The 20955-nt window shown below is 36.8% G+C and overlaps 1 protein-coding gene across 1 annotated transcript in view; it reads left to right on the forward strand.

Moving 5' to 3' along the window:
* The first annotated feature begins 18802 nt into the window (after positions 1-18802).
* The window catches only part of LOC125681490 (voltage-gated hydrogen channel 1-like), a 7994-nt gene continuing 5841 nt past the window's right edge, over positions 18803-20955 (forward strand). Inside the window, exons 1-2 of the mRNA XM_048921627.2 lie at positions 18803-18988; positions 19779-20286. Of these exons, the coding sequence (XP_048777584.2) occupies positions 18983-18988; positions 19779-20286 (514 nt within the window). The 5' untranslated portion in view covers positions 18803-18982. The remainder of the gene's footprint in view (positions 18989-19778; positions 20287-20955) is intronic.

Consider the following 20955-nt stretch of genomic DNA (forward strand, 5'->3'; position numbering starts at 1 on the left):
TCTGATTACTAACTCTTTTAACTTCATAAACAATGCAGTTTTAAAAATAATGTTTTGATGAGGTTTGATACAAATTAACAAATAGTAAAACAGAAGGGCGAGGCTAAGGAAGATCATCTGCTTTAACTAATAAGATGCTTCATAAATAGATAAAAATCTAACCAAAGGTTTATCATTCATTAATCAAAGCTAATGTGGTGAAAATATAAGGTATACTGAAATTAAGCACCTGCATACGTACAGGTATGATTGTACAAGATAAGCATAAACAAAATTTACTGGGAGGGTGTAATCACAAAGGGGCAAAACCATTTCTCATAATTCCCAATATCATGACTTTAAAATTAGCGGGTTGCATGGTGCTTCGAATGACAAACCATCAATTTTATCTATATATTGACAGCTGAAACAGAATACAGTGTTTTTTCACTAGTTCTGATTTTCTCAAATTTTGAAAGGAACGCTTTTTAAATGATAAATAATTCCAACTGATATTTCCTGTTAAAATGTGCAGAAAAAGAGAAAAGGTTGCGGTAAGCTAAAATGGGAATCTTTTTAATTTATATATTTATTCACTATGGTTCAAACCCAAGGAAACAAGTGAGTTACATTTGTGAATAACCATGAAATCATCATCCCCAAAACACGCTTCATTTTATCAAACCATGAAAACCGTATTCCACCAAAAGGCATCGCAGATTTTGTTGAAATAGTTTTAAAAATATCACACATCTTCTTAAAATAGTTTGAAAAAATGTCAAACATCTTATTAAATAGTAGCGGAAACGGTACATAATACGCCCGTCTCAAGTTTATGTAGGGTGAATACGGTATATAATACACCCGTCACATGCTTATGTAGGGTGAATACGGTACATAATACGCTCGTCACAAGCTTATGTAGGGTGAGTACGGTTCACAATACGCCCATCACAAGCTTATGTAAGGTGAATACGGTACATAATACACCTGTCACAAGCTTATGTAAGGTGAATATGGTATATAATACACCCATCACAAGCCTGTGTAGGTAATAAGCTTAGGTAGGGAGAGTACGGTGCATAATACACCCGTCACAAGCCTATGTAGGGTGAATACGGTACATGTATATAATACGCCCGTCACAAGTTTATGTAGAGGGAATACGGTACATAATACGACCGTCACCAGATTATGTAGGGTGAATACGGTACATAATACGCCCGTCACAAGCTTATGTAGGGTGAATACGGTACATAATACGCTCGTCACAAGCTTATGTAAGGTGAATACGGTACATAATACGCCCCTCACAAGCTTATGTAGGGTGAATACGATACATTATACGCACGCCTCAAGCTTATGTAGGGTGAGTACGATACATAATACGCCCGTCACAATCTTATGTAGGGTGAGTACGGTACATAATACGTCCGTCACAAGCTTATGTATGGTGAGTACGATACATAATACGCCCGTCACAAGTTTATGTAGGGTGAGTACGGTACATAATACACCCGTCACAAGCTTATGTAGGGTGAATACGGTACATAATATGCCCACCCCAAGCTTATGTACGGTGAATACGGTACATAATACGCCCGTCACAAGCTTATTAGATTGAGAACGATAAATGATACGCCTGTCTCAACCTTATGTAGGGTGTGAATACGGTACATAATACGCCCGTCATAAGCTTATGTTGGTTGAGTACGGTATATAATACGCCCGTCTCAAGATTATGTAGGGTGAATACGGTACATAATACGCCCGTCACATGCTTATGTAGGGTGAATACGGTACATAATACGCCCGTCACAAGCCTATGTAGGTTGAGTACGGTACATAATACGCCCGTCACATGCTTATGTGTGGTGAATATGGTACATAATACGCCTGTCACATACTTATGTAAGGTGAATATGGTACAAAATGCGCCCCTCACAAGCTTATGTAGGGTGAGTACGGTACATAATACGCCCGTCTAATGCTTATGTAGGGTGAATACGGTACATAATACGCCCGTCACAAGATTATGTAGGGTGAATACGGTACATAATACGCCCGTCACAAGATTATGTAGGGTGAATACGGTACATAATACGTCCGTCACAAGCTTATGTAGGGTGAATACGGTACATAATACGCCCGTCATAAGATTATGTAGGGTGAATACGGTACATAATACGCCCGTCACAAGCTTACGTAGGCTGAAGGAGAAAAGGTACATAATAAGAGAGAGAGAGAGAGAGAGAGAGAGAGAGAGAGAGAGAGAGACCGACGAGAGAGGCTAGACGAACAAACCATGTTCTCGCTATGTAATACATGAAAAAGTGAAGATAACGATCAGTCGTCAATTTCATAACTCATATAAGGTATACAAAATTAAGAGTTGGGCAAACACAGACCCCGAGATATTTCCTAAAATTTGAAAATCAAAATTCTAACCACATACATATCTTTAGTACTTATATCAAAACTCCGTAAAATAAAAAGGTCCTTACTTGAAAACTATGAAAGAAGTTAGACGGCCAAATTATGCACCCTCAATATAACATAATGTTGAATTTGTTTAATAGCGATTCTTCTTTCAAATAGATCTAGAGTGACACCATTAAGAATCTACACAGCAGGTTTCAGCTATATGTGCGACATAGAAATGAAACCTCAAACGGCAGACCAACGTACAAACATCACTGTACCATATTTATGTCCCGTCTAAAAACCGACCTATCAAAACTATCATATATACATATTGAAATAGTTAAAAATAATAATAAACATCTGATTAAAATAGTTCAAAAAGCTTCATACATATTTTTGAAATAGTTCAAAAAGTTTCATACATCTTTTTGAAATATAGTTCAAAAAGCTTCATACATCTTTTTAGAATAGTTCAAAAAGCTTCATACATCTTTTTAAAATACAATTGTAGTTCAAAACGTTTCACACATCTTTTTGAAATACTTTAAAAAGTTTCACAATGCTTTATTTTTGTACGTGTGATCTGATGGTGTAAGTTGTGTCTGAATGTTCAAGTGTTGGGGGGGGGGGGAGTCTTTGAAAGTGCAATACATTAACAAGACGATCAATGAAATTTCGTCTATAAACTTTTATTCGGTAAAGTTTCGCATCTTTTACTACATATATATCACTCCCTGGTCTTTTAAAACTACTCGTAAACCAAGTTTAACATAAACAAAAGATAAGAAAAAATACTCACCTTAACCTGCTTGGTAATCTCGGACAAGGAATGAAGAGTGGTGAACTAAACGCATCTTACAATTCAACAGGAGTTGTTAGAACACAACTAGGCTTCAATCTGCAACTAAAAGCAAATGATAGTTAGTAGTCAGAAATTCTCAACGGGTCCTACTATATCAAAAATTTGATCATCCTGTAATTGACTCGATAATTACAGAATTGTAATTAACGGATAATTCTTAATAAAACTGAGGTAACCTTTACAACTTTTCTCCATACATAACTAGACAAAGTGACGGTACCTTGTACATAACGGCTGTAACGTTCTGTAAAGCATTTCATTCTTATAAAGAGACGATCTTGAATTTCCTTTATTTGTTGTTTAGTTGTCTCTTTTTTTCTAAATGTACTTTCTCTAAATTTCTCCTTTTACAAATGAGTTGATCAAAATTTTAGAATAACAAAAAGTTTTCATGTCCATATCTATCGTGTGGTCACATGATTCTATCAGACACTAGTACCATTCCAAACATAAAAATATCATGTATACATGCATTTATGTTATTATCATAAAACAATTACTTGCCCATGAATTTTGTAATTTTAGAGGATTGTTTTTAGGCCTCTGTGCATTTGCACTCTGGCTGCTAATAAATATTCCTTGTTTCATCGCCGACTTTTATGGTACTTGGTATTCAGAACATTGTTTGACGCCTGTCTTGTGTTTAAACTGTGCATCATATCTCATGGACAGAGACATTAACGTAAGCGACCGGTATAACGTGGGATATCACGTAATTATAGGGGGGAAATGATATATCATATTCGTTTCAAGAAATATACTGACCGTTGACGACTTGGAATTTTAAGTGTAATTACCAAAACGTCATGGTTTCTCCATCATCTGTAATCTATCTTTAGATATTTTTGCGTAGGATTGATTTCCCAATAATGCTTGTCTCAAGTGATTGATTGTAAAGCAAAAGTGTAATATGTTGAAACAAAATTACTTTTTGCTGGATTTCCCTACATCTGTCTAGAAAATGTAAGACCCCTAACACAAAGAATATTAAGAATCCCAGCTCTTGTAAACAGTCAATAAGTCAGTGAATGTATATAACCATAGTTTATGAAACCAAACTGCATTTGATGTTTAAATTGTATAGGAGTCAGAAACACTTAGAAAGAATTTGCTGTATGAGAACAATGGGAAATTGCAATCCTGCTTTCCTAATTACTACCAGTATATTTCCTGTAAATTGCAAATGGATCGTGCTACCAGAACTACATGTACAATATGTGGAGAGAGAGAGAGAGAGAGAGAGAGAGAGAGAGAGAGAGAGTACACCTGAGAAAATATCTCACCACACTCTTTCTCTTACCTTAAGTACGATGATTAATTTCACACTTTAAGATACAACTAACAGTTTTTGACGGGTTTTTTTTCTAATTGACTCATTTGATCTCTAAAAACGTAACAACACCATCAATATAAATGTATTTCTTGTCATTCTTTTTTTAAAACATAAAAAGACGTGATATTTTGCGGATTACAGTAAATAACTATACTTTTGTATTGATTTAAATGTCTATCATGAACGAAATAAAGTTAAATAAGGTTAATTTTACGTGTTGTAAACTTCAGACAAAACAGGTTTATTCATATCTAGTGTAATTTCCGTTCATACAAATGACAGACTCTGAGCGTCTTCTGAAGCATCTGATTAACTGTTTGATGTTGTGGTATACCTTGCCACTCCTAGTGCAGTGCTTATGTCAGTTCATCTAATGCTTGAATTGGAGATGTCCTTTGACGACCTCGCCGGCCAGTGATGTCCCTGGTGTGCTGAATAGGATTTAAAACTGAACTTCTAGCATGCCATATTAGTGTCGCAAAACGTCCTGCACAGCACGAGCCTGATGTGGTCTGGCATTGTCATCCATGAACACTGACCTTGTTAGAAGTAAATTGTCAAAATTAGGCACAACACTTGCAGCAAAAATGTCCCTTTGGTAATTTTGTGCATTACATTTATCCATCACTGCGGTAAGATCCAGCTTACAGTCGTAGGAAAACGGGTCTCACACCATAACTGATCCACCATCAAAGGGAATCGTCTCTACAATATTTCGTTCAGCATATGCAGTTCTAGATTGCCATCATACACGCATTCGTTCATCTGTGATATGCAGCAAACGCAATTCTCGTCCATCCAATGGGCTTCCCTCAAAGAGGCTAAGTTCCAATGTATGCATAGTATACGTGTTGCTTTGTGGTTGGATGAAAGCTAAAGCCTCTTTGTGGGTTTTCTTGCACGATAGCCAAATGACTTCAGTCGATTTTGCACTATTTTCGTTGAAAGCAAAGGATGTGGCAACCATTCCCTTTTTAAAAAACTAAACTAATGGTAAAAACGTTTCATCTAACTATCCTGATGAGTGCATTGTCCTCTTTGAACAGATGTTTTACAGGGTCTTCCAGATCTTGCACTATCTTTGACGTCTTTTGTTAACTGGTACATTCTGACAGCTCTACAGATGGTTGAATGGTGAATACCCATTCGATGACCAATTTCACTGGGGAATAAACGACAACCCGTAACTGAAGTTACGGTTATCCAAAAATGGAGGTGGCAGAAGCAGATGTTTTCATCTAAGAAATAATGATTGCGTTTTTGTATATGTTGCTGGATAACCTCCGGGGTAGAGAAATGCTGTTTTTAAATATTAAAGCCGAAGCTTTTTTATTTCAAACAACATTTCGAGACCAAGGACGTTATCCTGCAACATACACACACAAAAAAGAACCTTACTTCTATTCTACTGCGAGTCCTAGAATTACCAAGGGTTAAAGTCCATAACTTTTGTTTATTAATTTGTTTGATTTCCGTAACTTTTCATACGGATGTGTGTAACTGTACAAAATGTGTTTAAGACAGAAATACAGAAGTGATGAATAATTCGGAGTCTATTGATATCTAGGTACTTTATTTTAGTATTAAGTATTGCATTCTCACGGTATCAAAAGTCGTGAAAAAAATATGCTGCTCTAGTTTATCGTAAACTTGTAAGTACTTTCAAAAAATGAACAATTGTCTATTTTAAGGGTATGGGGTGATGCTGTTAGCTAACAGTATGCTTATGGTTCTTTTGTGAGCATCCAATAAAGCGAAACAGTTATTATTCAATTTTTATCTATTTTTATGCCAATGTGATAGGATATTCGAGGGCATATAGTTTTTGGTTTGTCCGATCACGTGTGTTCGTTTGTTTGTCCGCAACCCTGGTCATAAATTTTGAATGGATGGTGATATGGCTTTCATATCCCACATGTGTATTTTTTGTGGCGAGACCTTTCTTTTGGTACCAATTTTTTTTTAACTTGTGGCCTTTACCTTGGAGTTCGAACTTCTTTTGAAAAACTTTAATCTTGGTCATAACTTTTGAATGATTCATGCTGGGATATTCATATTTCACATGTGTATTCCTTGTGACGAGACCTTCATTCGTATATAAATGTTTTACCTAGGAGTTTGGCCATACGGGAGCATCGGTGTATCACAAACACATTCTGTTTGTGACCACCAAATGAAATACCGACATTTGGTCATATTTCTGTTCAATGGTAAACAGCGTGGTAATATGATGCCTCATTCGAACACATTTCGTGTTATCCAAAGAAAAACGGATACAAGTCGTGTTATGGATAAAATGAACAGTTTTTGATTTTCACAACTAGGTCATATTTGATATAAAAAAAGATAAGTATGTTAAAGAAAGTCGTTCGATTATTTTACAACACATGCTCAAAGGAACAAATGAAATTATATAACGCAATGTATTTCCTTCGTGAATGATAGATGTCCTCAGTCTTGGGTGAGTTTTCCTAACCTTTTATATTTAGATGGTTATTTAAGAACCATTAATAAGAGTAATAATTCGATTTGACATTATATAACCTTTCAGGAATATTTCACTTTAGGTGCATTTTCTGCGAAATATTGCACCACAGGGTGTGTTAAATGAACTTTAATTTCATTTATAAAATGCTTCTCCGGTAGAATATATATATATATATATATATTTAAATATATATATTACTTTAATGAGCAGATTATTGGTGATCCTTTACTATTGTGCCCCACCCTAATCCTAAACCATCACAAAAAAATTAAAGAATTTTTTTTTAAAGGTAAAAGAAATTCACTCTTTCTGGCGTATGTTTGGATCCAAAACAGAAACCCCTCCTTTTAAGTCGCTTATCATAAACAAAGGACATAATAAGGAAGTAATTCTGTAAATGATTTACGAAAACTGTGTGCTTCAAAACAAGTTATAATCTAATAAAGAAATCGTAGATCTGTGTACTATTTAGCAACTTTTGCGTCAATAATGAAAAATTAATACTCCTGTTTCTCCCACCTCCATCTTGGGATAACCATAACTTAATTCTCAGCCATCTGAGTGTACAACAGACAAGAGAATACAGGTATATGGCAAACAAAGGTAAATATCGAATTGTGTTACTGAATTCAAAATCATTGCTGTTTTCAAAAAAATTATAAAGTTACATTTTTTCCAGAGAGAGAGAGATCCTTACTCACAAATACATAGAGTCATATCATAGGCTAGAAGTACCATTCAAAAGAGTTTTGTTTACACCTATGCACGTTGCAACAGTTTGTCTTTTGACCGATAACATCATTGGAAAAGTGAAAGATGATGCTACAAATTACATTACACGTGTTAAAATAAATTTAAGATTATTACAATAATCTCTACAGCATACCAGTACATACACGTGTACCCTCAGAGTTCTCCTAAATGTTCATCTCCACCAGTACATACACGTGTACCCTCAGAGTTCTAAATGTTCATCTCCTTGTTCCTGTTTTGTCGTTCAGCGTGCCTTTCCTCCTCATCATCACCGCCATCATCATCATCATCATCATCATCTCAGTTCCAAAGACGACTGGATACACAACTACCGAGATCTCTGCAGAAAAATAACTTGTCTGGGTCTTGCTGTAAGAAACGGTTACGGCGTTTACGAAATGCTCGCAATATCATTTTTACTGTTACATGTATTTTAGCAATCATTTGTTGCTTGATTAGAAATAATCAGTCGCTTTCCTTTGATTGTTGTTTATTATGAGCAACAGCCTTGCTAACTGTAAGCGATAGGGGCGTTTACCAAATAACCATGAAGCCTATTTCAAATAGAAATATTTTAAGCCATGAGTTGTTTTGGGCTGAAAATATACAAAGGTACATAAATGTCATGGGGAAAAATATCATGAGTTATCCCTGATTGCAGTACCATGCATGTGTATTATTTTCATTTTTTTTTTAAATGTTTGATGTGTTAAAACCTGATTGTTTGCAATAAAGAAGCTTCAAAGTGTATAATTGGTGAAGTGTGCAATTATAGCCCAATATTCATGATATTATGATGAACTTTACAAAGATTAAACCACTGATAAAACATATGCCACTAATTGAGGATAATATATTATTGTCAATTTACACCACAAACTACACCCAAAATGTAAAACACGACGGTCGATCCATGCCCAAGTGATTCTCAGTGAATTTAAAAACACCTGATTGATTTAATGTACACGAGGTGAGAGAAAAAAACAACCAATACAAATGGCTTCTTGTTAAATCGTTCGCAGTTACTTCAACAGTCATCAATCAAATTTGTAACCTGCACAAATATTCGACGTCCATTTCTTTTGGTGGTAAACTTTTTCATTATTAAAATTAATTTATGAAAGCGAAAATACAATAAGGCATGTATCCATAGTACCTCGCAACCCTGCACTAGTACTTTTTATAAGGTCTTTTTTCATCATTAACTCAAGAATTAATTGATGAATTGCATTTATTAAGACAGGTAAATTAGAATATATCATAAATTGAAATTTCAGACAGAAGTAAGTCCGCAGACGGAATTGTATAGAACGATCCAGCGTCTGTATTCTGCAAAGCTATCAAGGTTGAACAAGAAATTATTTCCACAAAATTTTCAAACTGATATTATCACTATCAGATTTTGCGATACTGGTTCCTGGACGTAGTAAGACAGTTTCAAACCTATCGGAAAATATTAAGTCAACCCCAAGATTAAAATTCGAATATTAATATTATCATAGGCTGGAGAATGTCTATTTTCCATTTCCCGGAAGCCTCCGTGCAAAATATATGTAAATAGATAGATAAAACGCTGAAAAATGAATAAAATAAAGGAAATATTGGAAAATAAAAGAAAAATTCCAAATAATCTCTTGTAATACCTCATCTGAGTCAAATGCTTCCCAATAAATGTAAGATTTTGTTTCTTGTTTGTTTGTTTGTTTGTTGTTTGTTTCTTTGTTGTGTTTAGTTCTTTGTTCATCTGAAACTGCTTGCTTATCAGTAAACAGATAAGATGTTTTACCCACAAGTTGTTTTAAAATCAGTGCATAGAACATACAGAATTATAGAATTTAGAGGTGATTCCGTCTGCGAATAATTCTAAAGTAGTTTTTCATATCATCATCTAATGCAATGTATAGGGGACACACCTTCTTGATATGTCCAATATCATTCATCGAAGTTAGCCAACATGGAAATGGCGCTAACGGTGTCACAGAGTAATTCGTGTTTTTTCTGAAAGAGTACCTATTTTTCTGTGAATTTTTATTTATATATATTTTAGAACTTTAAATATAGAGAAATAGAATTGTAAAATGCATAAGATCTAAATTGATCTGTTACGAAAAATATTAATGTCATAAATTTAATCGGACTATGCATAAAAAATGAGTTTGCTACATTTTCACAAAGTGTTAACAGCCCCAAAACGTCTTGTTACGGCAGAACAAAGGCTGACAAGTATTTTTATTCAAGACAGAAACGCTTTCCTTGAAAACTCTTCTAAATGTCTTATCTACAAATACTTGTTTGATACATTCAATCTACAATATTACCTTAGAAAAAGTTTCCCCAAAAATCTTATTCACTATCTTTCAAAATATAGGCTATCTTCACATAAATTGGGTATAGAGCAAGGTTGTTACAGTCGTACAGACAGCTCGTCATATTTGTAAATTATGAATTGATAGAATATCATTTATTTCCAGTTTTGACCCATTAAGGGTATTCAGACCCAATATAGCATGAGTATTGAAAAAATGAAATTACTTGAAATAAACAGGAAAAGAAATCCAAATGATAGCGCTCAGTGAACCTTCATGTATAATAGATAAGCACATTAATAAATGTACAGAATGTTATAACAGTAGATGGCACAAAACGCTATATAAATGGTATGCTACTTAATTAGATCTTGTAAGTTTTGTTCACATTTATGTTTATTCATTATTCAGATATATATCCCGCGATAACATTGCATCTTTTCTCATGACACTTATATATATAGTCAGCAAAACAAGTTATTATATTACTATTTTCATTTGACATAAACCATATCAATTTATCTTTATTTGAAAGCAAGGAGAAGTTGGTATTTTCTTCTATCATAAGATTTACAAATTCTTGTCTATATTGTTCATAAGTTGGGCATTCAAACATAAAATGAATTTCATCTTCTACAGAGTCTGAATTACAAAATTTACATTGTCGGTCTGATGCAGGGCCTTTTCTGTTCCTGTCAATTTCAATTTCTAGTTAAGTAATCTTAACAAAAGCGAAGATAAATATCTCTTTATTTTGGAAAGTCCACAGTATAGTCATTAGTGTAGTATATACATTAAGATATTATTGGACAAGGTCAGCTTGTTCAGTTAGTTAGTCTTAGAAACAGAAAACAACTTCACAATCTTTGTATCTTTCTTCAGAAAGCTACTGCCCATAGAGATAATGTCGGTCATAGTGCATATTATATACTCAACTTTATATCATATAAAGATATATCAAATGTTCAATATATATGCACATATGCTTATAAATGTTAGTACGAGTATACTAATGATATAATGTGTGTCGTGTACACCACTGTACTCGCAGTATTATTGTATGTGTACATTGATGTCTATCTGCTCTCCGTGTATGTGATGTATAAATCAATACATGTCTGTAAACTGTATGATTTTGTGCTAATAAACTGAACTGAAAAGCTGTTTGGCAGTATATGTGTAGCTGATGTTTAATGCACGGTAAATTTTCTGTAGATCCTCGGTTAGAAAGAAATCTTAACAGAAAATTATTAGGAATTATCTATTGTAATGAAGTGGTAGGGCATCACATTTAATCCCATTCGTTATAAAATTTCTTTATTCACATGTCAGGCCTCCAAAATTTATTTCTATGATAGAGGAAAAGTATGTTCTTTTCGGCAACAATATGCATTGTAGTATATGTTACTAATGATAAACGTTTATCAATTGTAGACGAATACAGTAACTTATTTTAGTGCTTGTTATTCAGAAGACTCCAAAGTCCAAAACATGACACAGATTCCAAAGGAAGAAAAAGAAAGAAAATCATATAATCAAAAGTGTAGTTAACACTCCAGAATTCGTTGTTTGGGATATGATCCTTGACTGAAACCTGGAAGGAAGTGAGTTTGGGGGTTGTCGTGTTAGCTAGATATGGGACAAGGAAGCGATGCAATCTCCCGGAAACCCCCGAGATCTTGCAAATAAAAAAGGACCTATCTCTTTAATTTTTTCACAATTTGATGCCTTGATTGTCTAACGAAGGGCTTTGAAAAATTATAGACTTAAGAGGAAGCTGGGGACGACCGGAGTGCGAAAGCTGACAAGGTAAATCTGCTTTATTTGTGAAATATTCAGCTGCTGAAAGTAGACCTGTGCACAGCTGTGATCGATTTTCTAAAATGAATTTTATCTTCAAGATTTGAGCTTCTTGAGTATGAAACCTGTGTCCTGATGACTGTTTTATATGATGGTGTCATTAAGTATATATAGCTATATACCTAGCACGTCCAATACAGGGCCTTACAGTTGTAAGAAAAAATGGAGTGGGGTTGCTATGCCTACGGGTCTAAGAAATTATGATGAACACATGTACGCACGCATGCATGCACGCACGTGTTTCCACGCACTCTCGTACAGATATATATTTCATAAATCTGTATAAAGGTATGTATGGATAGTCTTTCGTATTTAACCTTTTCATAAAAAAGTATTTAATTCAATTTTCTTGAGACACAGAATATTACAGAAAACAAGCAGAAGTCTCGTTTTACATCACCCCAAGGGAGTGCACGCATCCCCAGGTAGCTCACAAATGATGACCCCGGGGGATAGGGTGGGGCCACAACTGGGCAACAAAATCTTATTTGGAACTACATAAGGGGAACAGTGCCATGATTGGTCATATTGATATACAAATATCTACAGGTAGTACACAAATCGTGTTGTATGAGGGCTGTTCGATATGTAATGTGTATTGTACCTCTTTTGTCAACAAAGCCTTCCGAGGCCCTTGATTGGTCAACCAAATATCTTATATCTTGTATCTTGTACCACAGCGCGATAACGCTTTGCACGATTTCGCGGATGATGATACTGTTGAATAGCTCTATCCAATACCTAACACGAGCCTTCGGCTTCACATCGTTTTAAACTTATAGTCATTTCAATATAGCCAGTCGTTGACCACTGTTGTAAAATTGGTTGGGAAACGGGTTGAGAAAATTGCAGAAATTAGACCTTATAGAAAAGTACGAACAAACTCTCGGTCATTCGGTAATGCAGATTTTTACTGAATTGGGGGAAGTTTATGAGCCTGATAAGATATCTTATGAGACAGTTCGCAGGTGGAGAACGAAATTTCTGACTGGCATAGAGTCCGTCAAAGATGCAGCAAAATCTGGCCGACCTGTGACTGTAACAGGCAAGGCAAATGTCTCAAAAGTTAGGGAAATAATTGAAAGTGATGGCAAATACACGATTCGTGAAATTGCCAAAGCCGTTGGCATATCGCTATCGCGGTTGCATTTCATTTTGAAAGTACGAAAGATTTCTGCCAGATGGATACCGCGTATATTGACAAATGACCAAAATCAGGTACGAGTACAAACCGCTAAATGCTCAAAATGTTTCCCAAATTCAATCAAAGACAATTTGCAAACATTGTTAATGGTGACAAAGTATGGGTTCACTATTTCGAACCAATAAGAAAAATTGGAAACAAAATATGGCTAACTAAACACGGTAGAAGGCCTGTAGTTGCCAAAAGAACCATAAGCACAAAGAAGGTTCTTTATTGCAAATTCTTCTCAGGTGATGGTATAGCCGTACAAATTCCGGTGCCGAAGAGCAAAAGTGTTACAGGTTGGTATTACCGAGATGTTATACTAAAAAAGTTCTAAAAATATTATCATAAATGACGCCCTATGTCAGGATTTAGGCATGTTCGTCTACTTCATGATAATGCTTCATCACATACATCTGAGCTTGTGAAGCAATTTTTGAAGTCGGAGGTTACCGTCTTGCCACACCCACCTTACTCTCCAGATTTAGCCCCATGCGACCTTTTCCTTTTACCCAAACTTAAAACGTTATTATCTGGTCGTCGTTACAAGTTCCGACAAGCCCTTGGCTCAGCCATCAGTCAATGCCTCAGAAGTCTACCTAAATCAGCGTATCGTGACGCATTTCAGAAATGGATTTAGAGATTGAAATTATATATTTCAAACCGCTGAGAATACTTCACAGGGATGTAATGTTCATTTCAATATTTGAGTAAAATGCTTTCGAGATATCGTACAATACACATTACATATCGAACAGCCCTCGTAGGATGGGGCTTCAATAGGGAGATCAAAATTTTACATGTATAGGAAATCAAATTTTGACTTTGGAATATTTGTAATCTTTGAAATTTTTCATATCAAAAACAACTGGCCATGTTTAGTGACGTCAGTATGTAGCATTCCAATGTTTTATTGACTAGGGTTGGGCTTCAGTGGGAATTTTAAGTTGTATACATGAAAATACATACAACAGAAAATGTTGAAGAAACAAATTTTTCAAGAGTAGCAGGGCCACACTAAATCATGTCAATACGCAAGTTTCGAGATAGGAACGTGTCCAAATTGTATTTTTTCATTAATCTTTAAGTTTGAACTAAAAAGGGGGATCAATTTTTACACAATACATGAATATAGGGGGAACAGCTTTCAAATCTTTGTTTTTTAATCTTCTTTTCAAGAACATCAAGACTATGTTAGCCATATTGATATTGAAGCAATTCCATGTTGTGTTGATTAAGCTTTAGTAAAATCATACATAACCCGGTGGAGCTTGGTTAGGGTCATACTATGGGGTCAGATTTTGTCATGGAATTAAAGAGGGTAAAAATATTCTGATGAAGAACAGCAAAGAAAATGTGACTCAGGTGAGCGTTGTTTCCCATGGACCTCTTGTTAGAATTGCAGTCTTATTTTGTAGTGTAGACGTATATAAAAAAAATATTCTAAAGATGTTTGTAGAGGTTTGTTATTGATTACTGTAGATCTATGGGCTTAGATAAGCGATTTGACCCTTGGGCCTCTTTTTATTTAGGTTCAGTTACCGTTTGACTTATGCCTCTTGGTTCCCTAGGGAACAAGGGACCGCAACAACGGATGCGATTTTGTGCGATCCTCTTCAGCTCGGTCCACGTCATTCCGATGCTGTCTTTGCCTGTTTCTTTTCTTCTGCGCTAAGTCTGTTTAGTCGACCACTTTCCACTTCTCTTGTGGGATCCAGTAAAGACCCTGAAAGATGACGTTAGAAGCAGGTTTGCAGAGTGTGTGGCCCATCCATCCCCATTTTCGTTTCCTTATCTCGGACTCGATTTGGGTTGTCCGGTCATTTCCCATAGTTGTTAATTGGAGACAACTTCCGGCCACCTAATGTTGAGGATGTTTCCGAGATATCTGGAGTTCGTGGGTGTTGGTCTTTCTTACCTGTCAGGTTTCTGAGCCGTGAAGTAGGACCGACTTGTCATTAGTGTTGAAGATCCGGATCTTGCTGTAGAGTGAGAGGGCTGTTGATCTCCAGATGGACCTTAGGATATTGAAGGTGAATTTTGGATTTCTTGATTCAGCACTTGATATCTTCATCTGTTTCCCATTTTTACTGACGACACTGCCCAGATAAACAAACTTTTAAATTTCCTTGATGTTTTTTTTTTTTTTGGCGTAGTTGCATTGGGTCTTGTTTTTTGGGGTTTTTTTGCTTGTTTTTTTTTTTTGTTAATCACGCTCATGACCTCCGTCTTCCCATGCATTGTTCATTTGGATGTCAGTCTCCTCTGCTTCTTCTGCAATACGGCATAATTACTCTTATGCATCTTGTGGGAAATAAGGCTGATGTCGTTTGCGAGGTCAAGGTATTCCAACTGATTCGTGAAGGTCCACTGAATGCCAGTTCTCCTGCCTGCCATGGCCTACTGTATTATCTAGTCAACCACCAACAGGACGATTGTTGGTGACCGCAGACAGTCCTGACGCACACTGGTTTGTAAACAGAAGGTCCGCTTTCAGTCACGGATGAATTGGCAGGTGGCATTTTCATGTGGTTGATGGATGCTATTGACAAGCATTGGTAAAAAGCCATAGTGTTGAATCAGTCTCCAGATGATTTCTCAGTCGACGCTGTCAAACGCCTTTTGAAAGTCAACGAAGACTGAGTAGATGGAGTGCGCCACTCCCGGGACTGTTCAATGATGATGCGCATTGTGGCGATGTGGTCTGTGCAGAATCTGTTTTGTCAGAAACCTGTCTGTTCGTCCCGAACTGCCTTGTCCAGTGCCATATTCAGTCTCTTTAAGATGATTTTGCCAGTACTCTCCCTGGGATAGACAGCAGCATTATTTCTCTCCATCTGTTACAGGAGGACAGGTCGCCTTTCTTTGGCAGTTTTACAAGATGGCCTTTTTTGCAATCTTCTGATACCCTTTCTTGTTCCTAGATCTTGTGCAGGAGTGAGTGTAGCATGTCAGTTGAAGTCTGGGTCTCTGCTTTCAGTGCTTCAGGTGGTGTGCCGTCAGGGCCTGCTGCTTTGCCTGACTTGAGGGCTTTGGTGATCTTGTTCTTGGTAGAAGGCCAGTATTGATGGGAAGGAGTTCAGTAGGTGGTGAGATGTCCGGTGGGATGGATGGTGCAGGTATGTTAATTGTTTTCTTGAATCTTACTGTCTGGACCTCCTGGTCTGGAATGACATTTCCGTTCTTATCTTTAACAGAGCGACCATGTTTACTGGGGGGGGGGGGGGGGGGTTCAGAGAGGATCCTTATGATCTCGTACAGTTTCTTGGTGTTTCCTTGGCCCACTGTAGTCTCTACTTCTGGAGTCAGCTCCTCAATGAAATTTCTCGTCTTTTCTTGCGCCTCTTTTCACTTCTCGGTTCTTGTTCCAGTAACATGCTTGGAGTACCAACTTATTTTCTTGGCCTTGTGTTTGGTTGATCTTGTCTTTCAATTGTTTTCTCTTGGTGATATGTGCCCATGTTTCTGTTATCAGCCACTCCTCGTGTTTCTTGTTTTCCTTACCAGGACTGTTTGGCATGTTCTCGTCCAGATCTCGCGCATACTATACCACAGCTCTTTAATTGTGTCCTCTGGCAGCTGGGAAAGCTCGCTGAGAGTGTTCCTTAGTTCGAACTTGAATTCTGATTTTCCTTTTTCTTTCACGCTGTGCAAGTTTAACTTGTGTGATGGTCTTCCTGCCCAGTCGTTATAGGCTTTCATTTTTATCTCTAGGACGGCAACAACCAGATGATCGTCCGATGCTGCGTCTGTTCCGCGCTTCACTCTTACGTCTTGCAGGCTCCTTCCCCATTTTCGCCCAATGGTATTGTGTTTTATCTGATTTCCTGGCTTGTCACCAGGGGAAGTCCATGTGGTCTTGTGGGGAAAGACGGTAAAGTACCTCCAATGACTAGGTCGTTGAAAGTGCAGAACTCTGTGAAAAGTTCGTCTTTTCCATGCTGTTCTCTGATGCCATGTCTGTCCATACTTAGCTCTGTCTCTATTATCTGGTCCTGCGTTCAGATTTCCCATGAGAATCTCTCTTTGGAGTTTCATCCATGATGGTTTGTACTTGTTCATGAAAGTTCTCTTTGTCTACTAACTCTGCGGTATTTGTTGAAGCGTAGCATTGTAAGATGGTAACTTTCGTGCCCTTTGTGTTAAATAGCGCAACTTAAGGATCCTTGGTGACAATGGTTCCCAAGACAGCAGTATTCGTGTTGCCGAAGGTGTCATCAGCAGCGCTACTCGGGGGGGGGGGGGGGGGGGGGGGGGGCTTCCTCTTGTCCTGGATGATGGTATTTCCATTCGCTAGTCTCATCCGTCCGTGTGTCTGTGTGTGTGTGTGGGGGGGGGGGGGGAGGGGGGCTTCCTCTTGTCCTGGATGATGGTATTTCCATTCGCTAGTCTCATCCGTCCGTGTGTCTGTGTGTGTGTGGGGGGGGGGGGGAGGGGGGCTTCCTCTTGTCCTGGATGATGGTATTTCCATTCGCTAGTCTCATCCCTCCGTGTGTGTGTGGGGGGGGGGGGACCTTCCTCTTGTCCTGGATGATGGTATTTCCATTCACTAGTCTCATCCGTCCTGTTTCCCTCCATTTGATCTCACACAGGCTAAGTATCTTCAGGTTGTACCTATGCATTTTTCTACAAACTGTTTTTCGGTCTTATATAAGGTTCTTTGTTCCAGGTCTATATCCTGGTTGTTGACTTGGTCGTCAGAAGACAGGTGGGCGCACTGGCTTCTTGAAGGCTTTCATAGACTCTTCTACAGTGTAGAGAATACTCTTCCCTAACCATGTCGTTGTCTGAAGATGTCGTTGCGGTTTCTGTTTTTAAGTGAGGGGGAACTGCACAACCCCCAATTAAGCTGGAGGACCAGGGCATATCGTTTTGTGTGGCTCCTACCCCGTATACCTCTTGAGCTTGGTTGAACCTGCCGGGGAAGGAATTCCCCGCCCACATAGTTCTGAGAGTCATCGGAGCAGGCAAGCCTTCCTGTCAATACAAGGCGTAACACCATCGGGACGGTCCCATTACCGTTTACAGATCTATGTGCATTTTTTTTTTTTTTACCGTTGTGCAGTCAATAAAAATGTTGAATGATATTTCGGTTTTTTTCCCCCAACATTCATTGAAATGTTAACAATCATGTATGCTGTATGCCCGAGAGGACCCTAATTTGGAAATAAATCATATTCTATTCTATTCTATAACGTCACCTGATTCATTCAGATGACCTACGGGTACTTCGATTGGTCATGAACTTCAGGCTACCGACGAGATAGCTAATTCTCACTATATTCACCCATCTTCAGAATTAGGAGAATATAAAGACTTTAAGCTTAATAAGAATAAATCTTTTCTTCAATACATATGGCCAATAAAATGAATAAATAAATGCAGGTGATATGAGCACTATTAATCTACATCATTGATACTTGTGCTTATGCAAAATTAACCGGTCAGTGAAATGAAGAAAAAAGTCTGGCCGTTCTTTGACTCTTGTATTAATACAATCTAATTAATAGTAGCTGTTTTGAATCCGTTACCAGAACACGAGCGGATCTAACATCTAATTTTAATCATATTGGTGTCAATAGGAAAATTAATCCGGGATCAGATTGGTTTGGATTTTATTTATACTTGATCTCGTCAAATATCGCATCGAACGATAAGTCAGAAACCATAATATTGTTCTTTGTTATAAACAAACAATATTGATGGTTATCTCCTTTGCTTTGTCTTCATTAATATAAGTGAAGTTGTCGGCTTTTTAAAAAACAAGTATTAAGTGATCGTGCTATAAGAAATGAAGGTAAGTTGAAGTAGAACGAACTCAACAGTTGTAAATAAAAAGGGGGTGTGACCTCGGGCTCACGTGCAAGAAATAGATTATCGTGACCTATTTATGAATAATGTACATGTGGATTTTCTTTTGTTATGATTACTGTAATGTGAATAAAATGTGTCAAATCATGTTAGGGCTCCATGTTGATAGATATAGTTTATATGAAGTACCCCCAGTAAGTCTTACATTTGTATCATTTTGCAAAAACACAAAAAACAAAAGAAAACAAAAAACAAACAAAAAAAACAAGCAGATGGAGTAAAATTATTTTAAATCTTTCATTTAAAAAAAATAATGAATAAAACATTAGAAAAATTAGTCACTAAAACTGAACGGGGGGTGGGGGGTCATACTACAAAGATAAGGTCTTGTCCACAGCACCATTGTTTTAATTAAACAGTTAAAGGTACTGTACATTTGTTAAAAACGTGCTGTAGATGCTCAACAACTTTGAAGAAATCCTGTATATGAACTCTCAATTATTCATGGGCAAGGAATATGTGCAAATTTTATAATCACCTTTTCTCATGAAGAAATCAGGAACACTCATTACCAGTTTTAATGTTATGTATAAAGACTTTACTTCCCAAGCAATTAAATTAATTACTATTATATATATCTGTGATTATGTACAGAGTATCATTTTGTTACTGATAACTATAGTGGTAATGTTCAGAACATTGCTATTGAATTAATTAATTACTTGTCCATTTGTTTAGAAATTGTTCCAATTAACAAATCACACTTTTAACTTCAGATTCAAATGGAGGGTTTCCAAAAACTTCAAGATGATCTTGAGAAAGTCATAGAGAAGGAAGACTCGAATAGCTCTATCACAACAGATTCAGATGACAAGCAAGAGTTTCGAAATTTGCGAGATCGCCTGGTCTACATACTTCATACAAACAAATTCCACATCATTGTCGTTGCACTTGTGGTTCTCGATTCACTTTTGGTGATCGCAGAACTCCTGTTAGACATGAATATCATTCAAGTATCGGAGCATAAAGGGGACGGCGATCTCGCTCCCAGAATACTGCACTACTCGAGTCTTGCCATTTTAAGTGTGTTCATTGTCGAAATTTTCGTCAAATTGTATGCTTTCCGTCTGAGTTTCTTTCGACACAAGATGGAGTTATTTGATGCATTTATTGTGATTATCTCATTTGTGCTTGACATCATTTTCCGCAACAAAGAAGGGCCTGAAAGTGGTGCTGGACTGCTGGTTGCTCTGAGATTATGGAGGGTTACTAGGATATTGAATGGTTAGTAGGTTATAGACTTGGTCAATAAGTTTAATGCTATACTACAGGTACAGTGTGTAAGTGATTCATGTTAACCAGCAGTACATTATTGTTATGTATCGGGAGATCAAGATTACTGTTTTTAGTTTGTTTTTCTGTCACTGTGCCAACAATTATAACTTGGTCATAGCTTATGGAGTATACAAGATATAGACTAATTAATATTTGGTTAAATGGAAGGTCAGTTATGAAATTAAGGACAAAGTCAAATCAAGGACAATTTTTGCCACAATTAAACTTGGAAACAGGAGAATAATGTTTCTCAAGCCGTTAATTGTAGTATGATAAATTGTTCAGGATTACTTATTTATACTGGTATGTATATATTGGAATTTATATAGATAACTATTTTTGGGTATGCTCTTTCTGGCTGTCTATTTAGTTTTTGCATACAAGTTCAAATGGGGATTTTGACCAAATTTAAAGCTCCTGAATTAATGCACTAAACTATGGATAAAACATGAGAAAAATTATCCTTCACTTGAGTGGGGAGTATATGGAAATTCCACTTCAGGGACAAGGTCTGCTGTTGGGGACTGGCAAATCCTTTATCTTAGACTGCAAATCTTCTCCCCTCCATAGAATTTCTCAACCCCACACTCATACTAAAGATGGATTCTATTGATATCA

This window comes from Ostrea edulis, chromosome 1 (genome assembly GCF_947568905.1).
Source record: "Ostrea edulis chromosome 1, xbOstEdul1.1, whole genome shotgun sequence".
NCBI lineage: Eukaryota > Metazoa > Mollusca > Bivalvia > Ostreida > Ostreidae > Ostrea > Ostrea edulis.